This window comes from Petaurus breviceps, unplaced genomic scaffold (genome assembly GCF_028583685.1).
Source record: "Petaurus breviceps papuanus isolate PSGF00001 unplaced genomic scaffold, PetGlider_PUasm1.0 90750, whole genome shotgun sequence".
NCBI classification, from domain to species: Eukaryota; Metazoa; Chordata; class Mammalia; order Diprotodontia; family Petauridae; genus Petaurus; species Petaurus breviceps.
The window spans coordinates 11,792,171-11,812,229 of NW_027187335.1; the positions used below are offsets into that span (position 1 = coordinate 11,792,171).

The 20,059-nt window shown below is 44.2% G+C and overlaps 2 protein-coding genes and 1 long non-coding RNA gene across 7 annotated transcripts; 1 reads left to right on the forward strand and 2 right to left on the reverse strand.

Annotated features, from left to right (window-relative positions):
* Nucleotides 1-531: 531 nt before the first annotated feature.
* On the reverse strand, nt 532-5,033 carry VPS25 (vacuolar protein sorting 25 homolog). Its single transcript, XM_069067623.1, has 6 exons — nt 4,894-5,033; nt 4,298-4,443; nt 3,359-3,412; nt 2,835-2,923; nt 1,985-2,060; nt 532-1,157 (listed from the first exon to the last, which is right to left on the reverse strand). Exons 1-6 carry the CDS (start codon nt 4,944-4,946, stop codon nt 1,045-1,047), a joined length of 531 nt encoding a protein of 176 aa, XP_068923724.1. The 5' UTR covers nt 4,947-5,033; the 3' UTR covers nt 532-1,044.
* On the forward strand, nt 2,934-19,403 carry LOC138145941 (uncharacterized). 4 transcript variants are annotated; one of them, XR_011164345.1, is made up of 5 exons: nt 4,595-4,739; nt 7,298-7,381; nt 9,267-9,329; nt 12,866-14,857; nt 19,171-19,403. It is a non-coding gene; the product is annotated as an uncharacterized lncRNA (long non-coding RNA). The 4 variants fall into 4 exon arrangements; XR_011164347.1 differs by lacking the exon at nt 7,298-7,381 and having other exon boundaries at nt 12,866-14,282; nt 14,483-14,857; XR_011164346.1 differs by lacking the exons at nt 4,595-4,739; nt 7,298-7,381 and adding an exon at nt 2,934-3,308.
* Nucleotides 15,523-18,322, reverse strand: RAMP2 (receptor activity modifying protein 2). Of its 2 annotated transcripts, none has more exons than XM_069067622.1 (4): nt 17,632-18,322; nt 16,694-16,768; nt 16,232-16,346; nt 15,523-16,020 (listed from the first exon to the last, which is right to left on the reverse strand). In XM_069067622.1, the coding sequence occupies exons 1-4, from the start codon at nt 17,726-17,728 to the stop codon at nt 15,762-15,764; spliced, it is 546 nt and encodes a 181-aa protein (XP_068923723.1). In that variant the 5' UTR covers nt 17,729-18,322; the 3' UTR covers nt 15,523-15,761. The 2 variants fall into 2 exon arrangements, with proteins under 2 accessions (XP_068923723.1, XP_068923722.1); XM_069067621.1 differs by lacking the exon at nt 17,632-18,322 and adding an exon at nt 17,423-17,625.
* Nucleotides 19,404-20,059: the final 656 nt, after the last annotated feature.

Genomic DNA, 20,059 nt, shown 5'->3' on the forward strand with positions numbered 1-20,059 from the left:
CTCCATCACCCACTCCAATACTGAAAGCTCCCGTCTCCACGTCCAACCCTCCCCCGCCCCCAACTAAGGGACCACAACCCGGACCAGTTGGCTATACTGTAGCCATCTGAGCTTTCCTGTCTGACCACCTCTCCAATAAAGCAAAGTCCAAATCCGCCTTAACCCTTTAACTTCCGCCTACTAAAGAGAGCCCCACCCAGCGTTCAGGACCAGTAGGGGAAAGAGGGACTGGCTGTGACTGCAGCACGCCTTGGAATATTATTAGTGTTTCTTCAAGTTGCAAGGTCCTTCTTTCAGTGCTGACCAAGAAAGCATTAACAGTTAAACCCCAGTGGAGGGACTAAAACTAGCTTGGAGAAAATTGATCTAGAAATCCCCTATGGACATTTTTACAGACCACAGGACTTTTGTCTCTTCTTCACCTTAGATGACCCTTCATCTCTAGGCGAAGATCTACCTGTTCATAAACCACTCTCACCATCCTCAGTTCTAGTTCCCCTCTCCCACACAATAGTCACCTGGACAGAAGTATTGAGAGCTGAACAATCCAGCTTTAATAACACAGATCAGAGCCATACCTGGCACTTTGCTGCCAGTCCTCCTTCTCTGATCTTATTCCTATGATGCCCTGTGGGCTGCCAGCAGCCGGGTCCTCCGTGTAACCCCTAACCCTCTTTAGAGGATCCAGGCTAAACCTGAGGGGAGAAGTCAGTAGGTGCTGTGTACTTATAGATATGTGTGGCTATGTTTTGTGGGTTTACTGACCCTGGATGAGCCAAAGTCTGGAATGAGAGAGTAGAAAGAGTAAGGAGAAACTAGGCACATCTTTTCTTTCTGGGGCTATTACCTCAACCCACTCATGGAGCAGATCAGTGGGGTAACAGAGGAATTCTCTTTTCCAAATTCTCCAGAAATTCTCCCAACATATGATTGGGAGGAAGCTGGAAAGTTCCTTTACTTTACATTTGGGTCTAAGCTCCAATCTGTGGGAATAGAGCCTACTTCTTCAGGGAATTAAGAAAGGGGGTAGGATATAGGGGTCTACTAAAAGAACTTGACCCCTCGGCCATCGCTGACTGTGATGATCTCAGCCTTGTGCTCCAGCTGTAGAGCCTGCAGAGCTCGAAGAAGTGTGGCCTCATCCAGCCCATGGAACTCTGTGGAGAAAGTAGATATGTAAGGGGACCCCACCTCTATAGCTGAACTAAAATGCCTGGTGGGCTGGACTTAAGACTCCACCTAGCATTTCAGTACCTGGCAGAGGAAAGGCAAAGGGTGAACCCCAATCACTTGGCACCTAAGCTAGAGAAGAGGGCATATCCTAAGGCTGTACAGGTTCCAGGATACTATCCAGTACAGCCAACTTTCCTGGACACAGAGGATGCTATCAGGGAGGAAGTGGGCAAGATGATTGGTGATGTAAGGTGCTAAAGGCAAGGCAGTACAGGTCATGACATGTACACCCTATATACACAAAGGAGTCTGGTTTTCTTGAGCTTTCCCCAGCCTGGGCTATTGTGTGGCCCTGGTCACCATGAAGGCTCATGGCATTTCAAATCAGAGAGTAAAGTTAGAAGCAAACAGGGTCTTGCAGGATGGAGGCTTCAGCCAAGAGCTATCAATTCTCCTAATCTAATAGCTAGTTCTATGGAGAAGATGATTCTGAGGATCTAGGTGAAGGATGGGTTTTTAGGGAAAAGGATTAGATGATTCAGAAATCAAAATGAACCCAAATTCTTAACTAGACAAAAGCCAAAATACCTGAGCTAGGTTTTCCCTTCCCCCCAATTCACCTCAGCTGATGCTTGGATCAGGAGGGGATGAGGAACCATTAGTATCCTCTGTCTCCCCAACACTCCCCCCCACACACACACACATTTACTCAGCTTTTCCACAGTATTTGCAACCCAGGGGTCAAGAATATGAGATGATAACAAAACAGGGAATAGGAAATGGGGGTGGAGAGGAAGTTAAAAGGCATTACCCTCATCTTCTGTGTCATCTCCATTGGTTAGTTCATAAAAGGTAAAAACAGAGTTGTTCTGACCACTCTTTGAAACCTGTGGAAGCAGAAATGAGGGCTAAGTGGGGCCCATGAGGTCCTAGGGTTGTCACCTCACTGACCCCACCCCTCTAATCCAAAAATCAGGTACCAGAGCTGATTTTAGCCTCTGAGGAAGAGGGCCTGAGTAGCCACATTCCCTAAGGGAAGCTATATTTACATACATACACAGCATTCAAACCACAACTTCTCATGTGTCTAATTAGTGGCCTCTTGTCCTGGCTAAGTCCCTATGCAGGAAAGAGGGTGGGGACTGGATGTCATCGTACATGTTGTCTTGCTACTAATGCCGCTTCCCTTTTTGGAGGAGTTTGGTTTTGTGGCTGGAAGTTTCAGGAGAGTCTGTTCTGACTCTACAATGGCTCAAAGAAATTCACTGGCATTCTGTGAGTTTGAGGCAGATCCTATGAGTATGTGTGTGAGGAAGAGGCCTCAAGTTATTTTTTTGCCCTTTCCTCATTTATCTCCTGTGGTCAGAGCCTCCTGTCAACAAAGCAGCCTGTGGTTCCCCCAACTGTGCTCTGAAAATATGACTTTGCCCAGCCCCTTGGCTCCTGGAGGTGAGAGGGAAGAAAGAAGGAAGCTTTATTTGGCCAGAGAAACTGAGGCATGGGGAAAGGTTCGACAGAGATGTAGCTTTTGTCTATAACCTATCCCCAAAGTGCTTGGTATAGAGATATGCAGAGTGGAGTATACATGCATACAGAGTGTTGAACCCCAATTCCTTTCTACCCCCAATGTGAGGTGCTTTTTCTGTACTGATGAGTCTCACCCACTGGTAGATGAGCTTCCCCCATTCTTCTGGTCTCCGCCACATGATCAAGAAGCTGGACTTGTTCTTATCCAGCCACTCTAGGTTCCCTGGAAAGCAATCATGCATGGGAGAGTTGCTAAGAGGGTTAATGAGTTGTAAAAGAGTGAAGGAAGTTCTACTTTCAGGACACTGAGATTAACTCCCTCCCACACCCAGGTCCCATCCCAAATCTACTGCTGCCTTCACCAAAGAATGTTCCAGTCTTTTGATTCCTGCCACAGTTACTTTCTTCTCATTTATATACACCAGGTATAAAGAGAATGGGTAGTAAAATCCCACTTTTAGAGGCAGATGGAAGGCTATGAATCAAGGAAGAATAGCTATTACTGTGCCAGTCACATTGGACTCTGCTGCCATGGGAGGGAAGGAGAAGAGAGGTAAAAGATGGACAAGAACCAGGGAGAAGAGGGAAGAAACAAGATCAACTCAAAGGTAAAACCACAATTGAAGACACAGTACAAAGACTGAGGACTGGGACCTACCTTTCTTCCTCAGTTCCTCCAACACAATCTGGATAGATTCCATGGGGAGCTTTCCTGACTCAGGGTTAAGGGAATGACAGAGTCATGGAATGTGTAGCAAGCTATAAATCCAATCCCAAAAGAGAATAAAAGTCCAGAGATACTTCCATGCTGAGACACTGCACACAATATTTAGAATATCCAAATGGAATCTGGATTGGTATCTCTAGAGACTTGAGAAAGGGAGAAGGGCTTATATTTATTTTGTACACATTTTTAAATTTACACACACACACACACACACACACACATATGTCCATGTTATTTTCAGCAATGGAATGTAAGTGCCTCAAAGGCAAGAGTTATTTTCTTTCTTTCTCTCTCCAGCATCTAGCACAGCGCCTTTTGTTACAGGAAGAACAGGCTATAGGAATAACATAATTTCTTGGCTTGTCTTTTGTCATTTTAAACTGTTCTTCCCAGATGCTCTAAGGATGAACCAGAGAATCCAGGGTCTGTCCAAAGTGGACCCAGACTTATTGGGCCAAACAGTTTAATCTCCTTTTCTTGCTGCAGGTCAACTTGGCCTTGAACTTGCTTGTCCTGTATTACCAGGCCAGCCAACCCACCAACACAAAACAGTCAAAAGAGGAGGACAAGAAAAAAAAAAACACCCTAACAATGCATATCACTAGTGGGGAGTTCACAGAATCTGAGAATCTCCAGAATTGGAAGGAACCTCCACCTTAGTCCAAACATGAGTCTCATCTACAACATCCTAGACAAGCAGTCACCCAGAAGTCACTAAAGGGGAAACTCACCATATCTTCCTCGCTAAGAAGTCTGTCCTGAGATGAATCTAAATCTGCAACTTGGTTCCAAACCGAGGATGGGGAAATGGGGTGTGAATGTCTGTGTTGGGGGCAGGAAAAGGGGGTGAGACGCCTTAAGGGAGGATACTCTGCAGCTTGTTGTTGTTGAAAAGAGGGCTTTCTTGGGCCTCCATCACCGTCATGCTGCACTGTCGGTGCAGGCGGCAGAAGGACAAGACCAGAGAGCACCAGGCCGCCAGCTGCTTCTGCCGGGTGTCCACGTTCGGCTGTAACCTGGAGAGGGGAGAACCGGGGATCCGAGGGGGATGGGGAGGAATCAGGGCTGAGGCGGGCACAAGTGGAAGAAACCGGGGCTGGAGTAGGGAAGCGTCCGTGGGGCGGGGATAGGTGAGTGGGGGTGGGGGAGGTACGTGAGGGGCAAGGGGAGGGAGAGGCGTGCGAAACAGGAGGTGGAGACATGGGAAGAGCAGAGGGAAAACCGCTCGGGGCCAAGGAGAGGAGAGGCACACGCAAGGCTGGAGGAGGGAGCACAGACTAGAGCGCCTGGGGGTCAGCTAAGGGATCAGCAGGTCCTTATGCTCCCCACCCGGGGGGAGGGGCGTTCGAATTCACGCTTTTCAGCCGGTGGGATGGAGGCAACTTTAGGAGGAAGTGGGGAGGGGAAGTCCCTCAAAAAGGTGTGTGTGTGTGGGGGGGGGGTCCCTAAGCGGATCCGAGGCTCACGTGAAGAAGGGAGGGAAGCGGTACTGCCACGGCCACTCGAAACTGGTCGCCATCGTCACCCAGGGAAACCGGAATCGCCGTGAACTGACTTCCGGTATCCGGCGTAGCACTTCCGGTATCCGGCGTAGCACTTCCGGAACCGAGCTCAGTCGAAAGGTTCCGGGCACTTTGAGATCCTCGCACGCTAGAGGGGGCTGAGCCAGTGAGAGAGGGAGTGGGCGAGCGCCTGTGCCGCGTCCGGTTGCGGGTGAGGGGTGGTCCCGGGAACGATTAGGGACCTAACTGTGTGTATCCAAGGGGCCAAACCACGTGTCCCTGGGAGCCGGTAGGGATCCCCAAACCCTAGAGCTGAGAGCCCTCCTCCCCCACTCCATGTAGCCCATTTCACAGATGAGGAAACTGAGGCCCAGAAAGTCAGCTAGCCTTTATGAAGTACCTGCAGTGTGTCAGGTCCTGCGACACCAAGAAAGCCCCACCCCCCCGGAAGCAAACAAACACAAAAAACAAACCCCAAACGAAACAAAAAAAAAAAAATAGCCCCAACACAGTCTAATGGGGGAAGATGACATGCAAGCATTTCTAGTCAGTCAGGCTCTCTCCAGGATAAATTGGCGATAATCAAAAGGAGGAAGGCACTGAAATTAAGCGACTTGGCCTAGTGCCTACAGCCAGTTAGCAAAGAAGCATGGTGAAACTCAGGCTGGGTGACTGGCAGTCTGGTCTTGCTGAGGTTTCTAGACTGTCCACAGGGAGAAGAATGATTTCCCAGTCTGTGTTCTTTTCACCCTATTCGCTCCCATGACTTGGGAAGCTCTCTGACTTGGCTTCCGGATGTCTCTGGCTCCTTCTGTTTCTCCTGTTTCCCAAACTGCCCCTTTTGTTGGCCACTCAGGATGCCCTGCCCCCATAACTTGAGTGTTCTCCAGAGTGTCCTTGGCCTTCTTTTCTTCTGTCTTTTTACTCTCTCCCTTGACAATCTTAGTCACTCCCTGGCTTCAGCTGTCTCTATGCAGTTGACTCCCAAATCCCTATCTCCAAGCCTGACCTCTTATGAACTCTTGCCTGGTATTTCCCACTGCCCACAGGATTATCTTCACTGGCTGCCATCTCAGGCTCATGGTTTTTTAAACTAAATTCATCCCTTTACTCCCAAATCAGCCCCTCCTGACTTTATTCTTTTTCCAAGTGCAACAATATTTATCCTGCCTTCCATGTTCAAGACCTTGGTGATTATCTCTGGTTCTTTCCCTTCCTTCATTTCTCATATCCAATCAGTTACCACACCATGTTGACTCCACTTTTGCAATCTCCCACATCTGTCCCTTCCCCTTTATTCCTACCATCCCTAGCCTCCCACCAGGCCCTCACTGCCAACCACTGCACTACAATAGCCTCCTAAAAGATCTTCTTGACTCCCCTTCTCTCCTTTTATCCTTCACACTCCTGTTAGACTAATCATTTCTAATGATTCCTGGCAGTGTCACTTCTCTGTTCAAAACCTTTCTATTGATTCTCTTTGGCATCTACTGAGCAAAGTTTTCCTTTGCTTGATATCCAAGATCCTTGAAAACCCAACATAACCTTAACTTTTCAGCCCCATTTCCTACTACTCCTCCATATACTTTTCACTCCAACCAAACTGAGTTGTTTTATGTCCTTGTGTAATGGCAAGCAAAATACCTTTTTCCCCATTCTGTGACTTTATTAATATAATTTCTTCTATTCCTTGATTGATGCCCTCTCCTCAGGAAGAATGCTCTGATTCTGGTGACAAAAGACCAAGGTTCAAATCTTACCGCCAGGGATCACTTTTTGGGAAACCTAGGGCAAATCTTAACCTGCTTTGGTCTGTTTCTTTTGTAAAATGAGAGAGCTGTGCTGAGGTCTCTTCCTGCTTCAGATCTGTGATTCTCACCTCCAGCCCTACTTGCTGACCTTCACACAGCTGAAATCTTACCTCCTCCATTAAGCTTCCCCCAATTCCTCCCAAGAACAAAGTGACTTTCTTTCCTTAGAAAGAGCACTCATAGTACTTTATACCTTCCTTAGGCTCTTATTGTTCTCAATTTTATCTTCTCTTCATTGCTAGATTGTGATTAAAGGCAAGGATTGTGCCCTGTTTATCTTTGAGTCTCCCCTAGAGCCTAGGCTGATGCCTTGCAAATAGAGAAGAGTGATATTTGAACAAGGGGACACTTTTTTAAAAAAAAATTATGCATTTTTGCTTATGTTCCCTCAAGTCCTCTTCTCTTGTCTCTATGCAGTTTACTCCTAATTCTCTATCTCTGACCTCTCCTGAACTTTCATGTGTTGTCTCCCACTACCCACAGGATATCTCCACCAGGATACCACCTCAAATTCTTTGTTTCTGAAGCTAAATTCATTCTCTTTATCCCCAAACCAGCCCCTCCTGACTTAATTCTTTTTGGAAGTGCAACAAGACTTACCCTGTCTTTGATATACAAGACCTTGGTGTGTTAAAGAGCATGTAAGTACTGCTTCTGCTTAAGCTCTGAAAAGACCTACCAAGTTGGAGAATGGGCTTGACGACACATTTAATGCCTTCCACTCGAGGACCAGCCTAGCTAAATTCAGAGAGGCTCATCTCTAGGTTGGCCACAAAGTGATGAAGTTTTTGACCATAGCAACCCTCAAAGAATTTCCACTGAATTGTAGAGGAGTTATAATCCACAGAGATGCAAGGGGTAACACAAACTGTAAATACCAAACTTTGTATATTTCCAGTGCCTAGCACATTAACCTACATTTTGTGAGGACTTGATAAAATTTCACTGAAATGATTATATCTGAGTGTATCCCAGGAATATTTATGGGAGAGAATGGGTGTGATGTTGGATATATGAATATAGACATGTACATAGGATAGAGAGGTCAAATACAAGGTGTTTCCCTGGAAAATACCTGAAGAGTACATATGTGTTCATGGAAAGAAAAGTTACATCCTAGAAAGAGAGTAGTTGCAGCTTGGGCTGCAGACTGTTGGATCTATTGGTAAAGGATGACTGTGTCCATGGGGAGAAGAAATAGGTTCATAGTAAGGGCAGGTATATCCCAGGAAATGCACTGTTAGTACTATAACCAGAGAAGTTGAACAGAGGCCATGTGAAATGTATTTCAAGCAAATTGCCATTAGAGGAGCAGAAGAGATGGCATCAGTTGCTAGTGAACTATCCGTCTGATGGCAATCTTGGTGCATTTAGGTGGGCTGGATTTTTCACAGAGTGAAAGTCAGATCTAGAATTCAGGAGGGACACAGTTGTGTTGTCTGAGAACCAAGGAAGTCTTTCTTTGATGTGGGTTTGTCAGCCAGTCAATTAACAAACTCTTACTACATGCCAGGCACTATGCTAAGGGAAGGGGTTACAAAAAAAGGGCAAAAACAAGGAAGACTTCATGCAAACAACTAAACACATATAAGATATATACAACATAAAATGGGGGGTAATCTCAGAGGTAAAGTACTGTTTTTATTCCTGGGCTCATTGGCAGCAGTGGGCGGGAGGGGGGCAGGGGGAAGAGTCAAAGGAACATTGATTTTAAGTTAGAAGAGAAATCAAAGGTTACCTAGGGTGGAGGACTGTGATATGTTGGCCATGTCACTTCCCCAGTCCACTGACCTGGGGAAGACGCTGCTGCCATCACTGGGGCTTAGCCTCAGGAGGAGGCTCAGTATTATTGTTTCCTATGGTTCAATGGTCTTTTCTCATATTGACTCAAATAGAGAAAGGAAGACATTACTGGTCATGAAAAACCCTCCCCACTTTGGCTCCCACTTCCCTTTTCATTTTATTTCATACTATTCTCCTTTAGGAATGCTGCAGTCTGACCAAACTTAGACTATTTGGTACAATCCATCTCCCACTTCTGTGGGTCCCTCCAAACAGTTCCCTCCTCATTACTACTTCTCAGAATCTTAGTCTTCCTCAAGGTTCACTTTAGATGCCACTTCCTTCCCTTTAGATGCCTTCCCTCCCCCATTATTGTTCCCCCACCAGCTCGTTATTTAATGCTCTTTCCTTCCTCAAATCACCTTGCATTTACTTAATTGTGTATCTTGTACTTCTCTCAGTAGAACGTAAGCTCTTTGAAGGCAGGGACTGTTTAATTTTTGTCTTTGTTTCTCCAGGTCCGGGCACATAGTAGGCCTTATATCCATGTATATTGAATTGAATCGATGGGTTAGATCAAATGGTTTTGGGAATGGTTTATACTTCCAAATTAATATTCCTAAAATACCAAAATATATTTCATTCCCTTACTCAAGAAGCATCGTCTCCCTAATGTTTCTAGGAAAAATATAAACTGAATTTAGCATATATAAACCATAACCTTCCTTTCTTGTTTTGTTGCAGGGTGATGCAATGGAGAATGCTGGTCCTGGATTTAGGAAGGGCGAAGTTCAAATCCAGCCTCAGGTGCTTACTAGCTGTGTGACCCTGGGAAAGTCATTTGACCACTGTTTGCCTCAGTCTCCCCATCTGCAAAATGGGGATATTATTAGCACCAACCTCCCAGGACTGTTGTGGGGCTCAAATAAAATAATAATCTTAAAGTACTGAGCACAGTGCCCAGCACATAGTAAACACTACTTAAATGTTAGCTATTGTTGTTGCAAATTTGTAGCCTTCACACTTCAGCCAATCTGGCCTATTTGCTATTTCTTGAACTCCACATCCCACTTACCTCCTTTGCACAAGCTGTCCCCATATGCTTTCTCACTTATATCTCTTAGAAATCTTTCTTCAGGGCTCATCTAATGTGTCATCTCCTATGGAAAGCCTTTTCTAATCCCCTAGTTGTTAGTATTCATTCTTTCTTCTTGGAAAACAAATACACATATACACATGTATGTTTACATGTGGCATTCTCTATATTTACATTTATCTCTTTATGTTTATATATACATGTATCTATATATCCATATCTACACATATCTCTTGATATATCTATATATACCTGTTTATATGTATCTCTCTGTGTTTATATATACATATATCTATATATATATATATCTATATACCTGTTTACATGTATCTCTCTGTATTTGTGTATACATGTATCTTTATATTTATATATACACATCTCTTTATCTATATAGCTGTTTACATGTATGTTTCCTCCCATCCCCTCCCACCTTTCACCTCTTAATAGGCTCTTAAAGTGCAAGGAGGGTTTTGTTTTTGTTTTTGTCTGTAGGTTCCCAACACCTAGCCCTAGACCTGGTACCTGGTAGATATTTAATAAATGTTTGTTGGAAACTCTTTAAGAAATAAAGAATGACTTAAATAACTAGAATAATACTCATTGGCATGGCTAAGTATGAACATACTACCTAAATGAATTTACAGATTTAATACTATACCAATCAAACCAGCAAGGTGGAACTTTTTAGAGATAACCAAAATAATGACAGAATTTGTTTAGAGGAACAAAGGTCCAACATCTCAAAAGGAATAATGGAAAAATCAATCAATCAATCAACAAGCATTTAAGAGGCTCTCCTGTGCCAGCCCTGTGCTGGGTGCTGGAGATACAAAGAAAAAAAACGAAACTCTTTAGGTTCTCAAGGAGCTTCTAATAATTTGAAATTCTTTTCAGATTTTGGATCTTTTATTCCTCCACTTATCCTTTGGGATCAATAGGATCACAGACTTAGCACTGAAAGTGATCTCAGAAGTCATCCAGTCTAATCCTCGTTTTACAAGAAAGGAAAATGAGGCCCAGAGAGGCAAAGTGATTTACATAAGGGAACACAAGCCTTACATGGCATAAACATTATGATATACCTGTACGTTATAGAATAAATTTATTCAGGATAAATACAAGGCAGCTATCTGGCATGGTGTATAGAGTGCCAAGCCCAGAGTCAGGAAAACTCATCTTCCTGACTTTAAATCTAGCCTCAGACCCTTACTAGCTATGTAACCCTAGGCAAGTCATTAGCCCTGTTTACCTCAGTTTTCTCATCTGTAAAATGAGGAGGAGAAGGAAATGGCAAACCACTCCAGTATCTGTGACAAGGAAACCCCAAATGGGGTCACAAAGAATTGGATGTGACTGAAATGACTAAACAACAACAACAACAAAAGTTAGGGAAGAAGGACATTGAAGTTGAGGGAATCAAGAAAGACTTCCTGTAGAAAGTGGTGAAGTTGTAAAGAAAGGGGAATAGCACTTCCTGAACTCAAATTACATTATAAAGCAGTAACCACCAAAGTGAGTACTGATTAGAAAATAGGAATGTATCCATCAGTTACAATCCTTCTTGATAACCTGACTAATGTCTAATGTGAAAGTATTTGCAGATCCTATACTTGACTGCATGCTGCCATGGGGGGAGGGAGTTTAGGGGGGAGGAAAGGAAGGGGGGGGAAATTTGAAAATCAAGGGATTGTGGAACTGAATCTTATAAACTAAAAGTAAACAAACAAATTAATAAAGACAACAATTTAAAAAAAGGGTTTTTTTGCTTTTTGGAGAGGGGAAGGTAGGGCAATTGGGGTTAAGTGAAGTGCCCAAGGTCACACGACTAGTTTTTTTGTTTTAAGTGTCTGAGGCTGGATTTGAACTTGGAGCCCCCTGGCTCCAGGGCTGGTGCTCTCTTCACTGTACCACCTAGCTGCCCCAAATTTTTTTAAATTAAAAAAAAAGAAAATAGGAATGTAAATCAATAGAACAGACTAAATAAAAAAGAGAGAGAAAAAAATGAACCTCATAACTTAGTTTATTCAATAAGCCTAGAACATAAATTACTTGGAGAAGAGTTCTAGATTTAATAAGAACTGCTAGGGAAATTGGAAAGAAGTTTAATTACAACCAAAGAAGAAACTATAATAAACTTAAAAATGGATATGTGACCTGAATATTAAAGGTAATGTCATAACAAATTTAAAAGAGAATGATATCAGATACCTTTCACAATTATGGCTGAGGTTGGATGGGAAGGAAGAGCAGAGGGTTCTTAATCAAAGAAGGGATAGAGATGATTACAAAACATATAAAAGATTATTTTGAAAAGCTTTTTTTTTTTAAGCAATCGGGGTTAAGTAACTTGCTCAAGGTTACACGGCCAGTTATTATTTCTGGGTGTGGTGCTGAGTATCTGAGCCCAGGATTTGATCTCCAGGTCTTCTCAACACTGGACCCAGTGCTCTTACTCACTGTGCTACCTGGCCGCCCCTTGAAAAGCTTTTGAATGAACAAAGTCAATGCAACTAGAATATGATGCTGCCAATTGGTGGGAAAAACTTTAAATCAAATATCTCTGATAGGGTCTAATATTCAATATAAGGTAGAAAGATAGCTAATATGTACAGAGAACAGATATATAAAACTAAGAGCCATTCACTAGCATGTGGGAAACAGTGCAAAAGCCATAGGATTTGGAATAAGAGGATCTGGGTTTGAATCCTAACACTGCCACTTACCTTGGGCAAAGTCACTTTACATTTCTATGCCTCAGTTTCCTCATCTATAAAATTAGAGGTTTACACTTGATAATCTCTAAGGCTGCTTTCAGCTCTAAATCTATGATCCTAATCCCAATGGATAAATGATCCTTTTATCTAACAGTTCTTAAGAGAAGAATTGCAAACTGTTAACAATAATATGAAAAAATAGCCCTAACTCATTTAAGAGAAATGTAATAAAAACTTCTCTGAGATTTCACCTCATACCCAGCAAATTGTCAAAGGTGACAAAGATGGGAATAGTCAATGCTGAAGAGACTTCAAAAGAAGAAGTACACTGTTAATAGAGTGGTGAATTGCTTTTGGGAAGGAATTTGGAATTATGCTAAAAATGACTAAAATGTTTATATCTCCGCATCTTTGGTGCAGAGATCCCACTGCTAACATATATACTGAAAAAAAAGTCCAAATAGAAAAAAGTTCAAAATAGAAGTTCCACATATAATCAGATTTTCATAGAAGCAATTTTTTGTTTGTTTTAGCAAAGAACTGGAAATAATGTAGACATCCATCCATTGGGAATGGCTAAACAAAGAATGGTTCACGAATGTAGTAAAATATCCCACTGTCATAAGAGATGAATGAGAAGAATTCAAGAAGCATGAGAAGACCTTTTAATTGCTATAGAGTGACATCAGCATAATGATTATAATGACCAAATTTGGCAATAGAAAAAAGATGAGAAAGTGTACCTCCTCCACTTCTTTGCAAAGGTGAGAGATGATGTATATGGAACATTGCATGTACTGTCAGGTTCTGTTGATTTGTTGTTTACTTCACTTTTTTTTTCTCTTTCTCTTTAATAAAAGATTCCTTGTGATGGGTTGCTGCTTAGGGGAGGGGAAAGATATATTTGGAAATGAAGTTGCTGCAAAAACAAAATATATACTTAAAAATCTTTTTAAAAAAATTTTGTTGGATTGGATTGGACTGGATTGGATTGGAGAAGGGCCAACCAACAACAGCCTTCTCACCATGAGTACATAGCAGTTCAGGGAACCTTGTTTCCAAGGAGTAGGAGAAACCCTTGGCAAACAGGATGGTTAAAAGTCAAGCCTCTGCACCAAGTGGGAAAGATATAAGCAAAAAAGAAAGAGCAGGACCCCACAATCTACCACCTCCTAATAGAAGCTTGAAAGAACAAAGAGAAGAGATGTAATAAAAAGACTGGCCATTAGCACTAAACAGCCAGCCCTTCAAGAGAAAAGCAAAGAAAGAGATTATGGAATATTGAAACATCAAAACATGAAAAAATACAGAACAACTAATATGAGGGAAGGTAGCCAGTTGCCAACAGAGGGATATAAATAATGTGGCAACCAAATTGTATACCAATAGAGAGGAAGGATGTTCTTGTTCCTGCTGGTGTGAACCAGTTCCACCCATGAACATACCCTACTCTCCACCCATCCAGGTAGGAGACTGAACATCTCCCTCTGCTATAGAGAAGAAGGTAAAAGAGGTGGGATCTTAGAGGATACACATTTCAAGCACTGTAACAATAGCAAATGTTTATATAGCTCTTCAAGGTTTGCAAATCTCTTAACAAATCTCATCTCATTCTATCCTCACAACAATTCTGTTATTATTTATCCCCATTTTACAGATGAGGAAGCTGAGGCAGGCATCAGTTAAGTGATCTTCGGAGGATCATCAGCTAGGAGGTATTTAAGACTGGATTCTGAATTCAGGTTTTCCTGACTCCACGTCCAGTCCAGCACTCTATCCACTGAGCCACCAAGCTGCCTCCTAGTAACCAAAGAAGTCCAAGGGGAATAGGTGAAATACATTGGCAATAATAGTGCTGCCCCTGCAATGGTGTGTAGAGAAGATTAAAGGAGGTGCCAAGGTGTATCTCTGCTGGTTTGTATGGTTTGCAGAGGAAAAAGTCAAATCCAGGTAAGCCTCTAGAGCTCAGGAGAGGCACAGCTACATTGCTGAGAGGTCCCTGGAATGTGTCTGGTGAAGACATCTTTGTGGTTTTTCCCCTGTGTACTGTTTAGCAAGGAGATTTAAGAAGGGAGAGTGAGCTCTGTTTGTGTGTTCTTTCCCCAGGCATCTTGAATCATTCTTATCCAGGATTCTTTTTTTTTTTTTAGGACTCCATCTCATAACTCAAAGGACCATTTGAGTGAGACCATGTTAAGGACATGTATGTTAATGGAGAAGAAAAGAACATGCTTGAAGAAATCTAAATGTATCCCAGATATCAGACAGGTGTTTTTACAGGACAGAAGGGGTGTGTCCTAGAAAATGTATATCCATGAGAACAGAGACACATAAAGAAAGGACAGATATGCTGTATGGCACAAATAGGTGTGTCCCAGGGAATGTACCTGAGGCACACCACACGGATATTGCTCATAAAGAGGAAAGGTGTGTATTTTGAGGGGATTGAGTGACTCCCAGGGAGCAAGTAGGAATGTCCAAAGGTAGAGGTATACCCAAAGAAGGCCCTATGTTCAAAGGAATGGGTAAGTGCCTTTGTGGGGAGGATATGGGGTCATAATAAGTCGGTAATTGTGTTCTAGGTAAACTGCCAAGTGTGGTACACTAGAGTCTGGTCTGCCATCTTTGGGTCATTTCACTGGTCCCATCTACCTTTAAGTGTTTTTTATTTGTGTGGACACCAGAGGGCAGCATGTGGCCAGGCTGCAGTTTGGTGTCCTTAATTGTAGACAACACTTCTGTCTTAGAGGGGGAGGGGAGAACAGGGACCAGAAGGAACCTCAGTGTAACTGGGAGAGAGCCTGTGTTGCATACTTCCCTCTGTCCTGAGACCTCTTTGGATGAATCTTCTTGGAGTCATCTTAGGATGTCTAGCCCCTTAGGTCCTAAAAAGGAAACTAAGGCCAGGAAAGCAAAGATATTATACTCCCCCATCCCTCCTCCCCCCCCCCCCCCATCATATCTCCCTACCCAGGGCGGATGGGAGTTGTTTCCTGAATGTTTCCTGGAGCTGGGTTAGGAGCAGTGTCAGGAAGGGCCCTACCCTCAGAGGAAGGAGCAGGAATGGAGGAAAAGATCAGGAAAGCATTTATGAGAGGGAGTGTAGATTCCATCTGGTTCCTTCCATCCTTGCTACCCAAAGCCCAGGGACCATACCAGAAACAAAGACTCTGAGAGATAAGACACATAGTTTTATGGAGAACTTCTGGGGGAAAACCCAACAATTGGTTTATTTATTATGGTAATTCTAGAGCATGTCCCCTGCTGTCTTTCCCTTTCAGTCCCTATCCCCCCTCCCCCCCAAGTTTAGACTGAGCTTCCCCAGGGGGTGATTGAGGATAGGGTGGGGTGGGGGTGATAGAATAGAGTCCCAGGAGAGGGGAGGAACTAGAAATTGGACTGAGATATTTTGATGGGGGTAGGGATGTTTTATGTCTGGACCTCACTGTCCTTACTCCGCCATACCACCAGGGTGACAAGGAAAGGGATGAGGCAGATGGGAGCAATGATCAGTGCAAGCAGCACCTCCTCTGGGGGGTCAAAGAAGAGGGGCCGCCGCTCTAATGAGCAGTTGACAAAGTACATCTGGTGGCTCTGGAAGATGATCTGCTCAGCCCAGGGATTGGGGAAACCCAGTTTGAAATATTCTGCCAATTTCTCCAGGCAGTACTGTAAATTGCTGTATGGCCTGTGGGGGTGGGGGAATGGGTAAAAAGAGAATCAGAATGAGGGAGGGCTGAGAAAGGCTGTGTCACTGTCCCACCCCAGACCCAGGGCCTGCCCTCATTTGTACTTGATTCTTCAATACCCAGCCCTTAGAAGTAGGTCCCACCCCTTAAGGTTCTGTTCTCTTACCCCAGGCCCATGGCCTAGTTCCCAGCCCAGCCTCTGCCTCCTACCTGCTGATCATGTCCCATTCACACCAATCCTCTCTGCTGATGTTTTTCATGTGTTCCTCATAAAAATCCCAGCATTGTCTGGCTGTTAGTTCATATCTCTTCTCTGAGGTCTCCACTATAAGCACAAATGCAAAAAATCCTTCACATCTGTGTACCTTTCCTCTCACAACCCTGAACATCTTCCCCACCAAGGGTATCTCTCCTCCCTCCTTCCAAATCCTGAGACCCCATGGAAGCTTTGGATACTCTCAAACTCCTTAGGTCAATTAAGGAACTTAAAATGGCAAAAGGCACAGAGGGAGAAAGGGAAACAAAGTGGAAAGGCAATAATTGCGTTTACCTGGGAAGGGGCAGGGGGCAGCTAGAGAGAATAATGTAGGTTTGCAGGGAGCCCCCAAGGAAGCATTGATAGGATCAGGCCCTTCCTTTAATACCACTTTTCTTCGGTCTTTGGACACTCACCATTTTGCCATTTAAAGGGTTCCATGTTGACATCAGGGACTGTCTGAGCATCAGAGCCTTGGGCATTTAGGGTAACTGTGGGAAGAAGAAGCTATGAACTGAAATGAGACAGTAAATCATGGGGATCAACCTCAGTCCAATGCTGCAAGGATACTGCAGAAAGGATCGGGTCTAGGATTAAGGAGAAGGGAAAGGAGAAAGGATGGCAAGGGACAACCTTTCAAGAGTTCATGCATGGGTTAGCAAAGGTGATGTGATGTAGTGGAATGCACAATAGACTTGGAGTCAGAAGGCCTAGATGGTTTGGAGTCCCAGAGCAAGAAAGATGTGGAGATCTAGGTCAAGCTTACTGACAATGACCAAGTCACCGAATCCCTCACAATCTCCGTTTCCCTTTTTATTTTTCCTCAAAACGGGGGGCAATAATACTTAGCTACCTTTCTGACAAGAGCTGCTTTTAAGACAAGTGCTCTGCAAACTGCTATATAAATGTAAGCTCTCATTATTTAGCTCCTGGTAAAACTAAGTTAGTCTGGATTGGGACTAGTTTAACTAGGGCGAATGGGAGTACTGATCCTTTCACGCATAGATTTCTCCAAGCTCCCGGAAGGAACTGGTTGGGACAGGCCCCTGTTAGAAAAGTCAGACCACAGCTTCCTTAAACCCCCTACTCCTCCCCCACAAGGCTCATCCTTTGGTACGAATCCCAACCCTCTCACATCAGCTTACCTTTTTCACTATAATGCTTGGACCTTCCTCCAGACGGGCTGGAGTGGAGGGATTCAAGACACATGGTGCGCCAAACCCAGAGCCACCTCTCCCTCAGTTGCCCTACCTCCCTCATCCCAGTTCCTCACACCAGTCATTTCTCTTGTTCCTCTCCCCAGCCCCTCTTTCGGGCTCCCTTTCCCCCTGGCCCCGGGAAGCATCTCACTCACAACAGAGCAGGAGGAGGAGCCAGAAGGGGCTTCGAAGTCTGGCTGGGGTCGCAGGGAGATGAGGAGAGCCAGAGCGGCCGGTTCCGATTGAGGCCATGGTGAAGCCAAAGCAGAGAGACAGCTGGCGGACCAAAGCCGGGGCCAGGGCCGGGGGCTGGACGCCTATATCCCCGGCCGGAGCCGCAGGAAGCGGCGCCGTTTCCTCCAAGGGGCTGGGGCAGCTGTGGACACGTGGGGGGCGGGGGACGCCCCAGACCGGACGGCTAGAGGGGGAGTCAGCTTCCCCTCCCCACCCCGTGCCCTCTTCTTCTCTTCCTGCCCCGCCAAAACTTTGACCCTCCTCTGCTTCAAAGCGAGGCACCCCGACTCGCTGGACAGCTCCCCCTCGAAGCCTGGAAACTGTAATCAGTTTCCCAGTCTCAGCCAGCACTGCATCCTTATTCTATCTAACCGTTGACTCCTAGGTCCCCGGACTCCCCTTTCTTCTCCCCCTAGTCTCCCCGTTTCCTCCTTGGAGGTGGGGGAACTAGAGCTGCCTTAGTGGGTCTGAGAATTGGGGATTTAGTTTAGTTGAGCCGGAGTTTGGAGAGCTCAGGCTAAGGCCTCTAGCTTCACTGAACAAATATATGGATCTGGGGACTGCAACAGACTGGGGTGTGGAATGGGGACTGGGAGAAAACTAGGGGCTGCCTGGAGTTGGGCCTTGGGCCGGGTAACTCAGAATTTCTTTTCCAGGGGAACACCCTCTGATGTCAGCCTAGTCTAACTTGAGAGGAGGAGGGGAAGGAAAGGGGCCTCTTTGGGCGGGGAAAGGGCCTGGGCAAGGGGGACTGGAGCCTTATTATCTTCCCTGTAGGGCCGCTGGCTCTTAAAATAAGTAGTGGATTAATGGACAGGAAGGTGAGAACTCCTTTGGAGATTAGCTGTGGGACCTAAGAGCATGAAAGTGTGGATTCTCAGGATGGTGTCCAGGACCCAACACGACAGATAGGGGTAGATAGAACAAATCCTAGAAACACTGTGGAATTCAACAAAACCTGGAGGGAAGGGAATAAGGTTAGAGGTGCTGACCCAATCTGGATAATGACTGTCACAACAAAGATCATCTCCCCTGAAATTGACCCTAAATTGTTTCCATTGCCCCCACAAGTTTCCTTGTGATTTTGCCCCTACTTGAGGACTTCAAATATCCAAGATCCCCTTGCTTCAATATAAGCTTTGGGTAAGCTTGGGTTCCCTGCTCAGACCAACTAAATCTTTAACCATTGGATCTAGTTGTCTAGGATATGGATTAGAATTAGATCTGGGGTTGTGGGTTGTGTATCATAATAAGGTTGAAGTGAAAGTTTAGGTTAAATTACCTTCATCATCATGGGTCAGGTAGTTTGCACACCTGGGACTGGTGGAGAGGTGATTTATTACCATGGACAGCTAAGGGTCTGAATGTCTACTCTCAAACTTGAGGGTCTACTTAGTGGGGAGAGAGCTAGTAATTTTCCCTCCTTTAATCTCTTCCCCCTTTCTCTCTCTTCCATCCAGGTTCCACTCCTATATTTGCTGATGGAAATACTCGAATGGGTATGGCTATGGTTTGAGGCTTGGGAATTTCTAGGTTGGAGTTGGAGAGCAGCACCTCTTGAGGAAGTCCAGGGGACAAAGGGACAAAGGGATTCACTTTACACATCTGGGTCTTATGTTATTACCAGCATTATATCCAGCATCAGAAGGAGGAGGAAACGAATGTTACATTAATAAAAAATTTGTTTCTGTCAGGCTTGTACTTAAAATATAAGGATGCAGTATTAATAATTTTTGGACAGGCCATAGCATACTTTAATTGAGGTGGAAATGATTTGATTGGCTAAATCAATTCACAACCACCCTTTTATATGCATAAGGATTAGTTTGTTAGAAGTGCTAAAGATTAGAGAAAGGGAAGGTGAAAATTGGAGGTGAAAAGTCTGTTTAGTTGGTTATTTCAGTAACATTAGTGAGAGATAAAGACCTGCACTAGGGCAGGACCAAATAGGAAAGACAGGATCTAGAAATAATGCAGAAATAAAATTGTCAAATTTTGGCATCTATATGTGGAAGGTGAAGGAAAGAGTACAGGCAAAGATAATATCAGGGTTTTGAACATGGGACAAGGGGTGACTAGTCGTGCAATAGACAAGAGAAATCAGAAGAACATAAAGATAAGGTTGCATCCCTCCCCTAATTAGTGTAATTAAATACAAGATGTTCAATGTAAGCATAGTCATGGTGATAAAGTTCTAAATGTCTGAACAAGATAATTTAGTACCTGATTTCTCTACAAAGTGCAAATTCCTCTTTAATTGGATCAAGAAGGAAACTGTCTAACAGGCTAACCAAACAAGTTAACTACATCCCTGGAGGATTTAAATAACAAAGGATTTTCAGTAGTTGA

Excerpts from the sequence above, each read along its gene's own strand:
- RAMP2 (XM_069067621.1), bottom strand. The coding sequence starts at position 17,537 with ATGAGGGAGGTAGGGCAACTGAGGGAGAGGTGGCTCTGGGTTTGGCGC. Across the intron at positions 16,769-17,422 it reads CAAGCATTATAGTGAAAAAG|TTACCCTAAATGCCCAAGGC; the intron begins GTAAGCTGATGT and ends TTCTTCCCACAG. Across the intron at positions 16,347-16,693 it reads ACCCTTTAAATGGCAAAATG|TGGAGACCTCAGAGAAGAGA; the intron begins GTGAGTGTCCAA and ends TTGTGCTTATAG.
- VPS25 (XM_069067623.1), bottom strand. The coding sequence starts at position 4,946 with ATGGCGACCAGTTTCGAGTGGCCGTGGCAGTACCGCTTCCCTCCCTTC. Across the intron at positions 3,413-4,297 it reads CAACAACAACAAGCTGCAGA|GAAAGCTCCCCATGGAATCT; the intron begins GTATCCTCCCTT and ends ACCCTGAGTCAG. Across the intron at positions 2,924-3,358 it reads GGAGGAACTGAGGAAGAAAG|GGAACCTAGAGTGGCTGGAT; the intron begins GTAGGTCCCAGT and ends ATTGCTTTCCAG.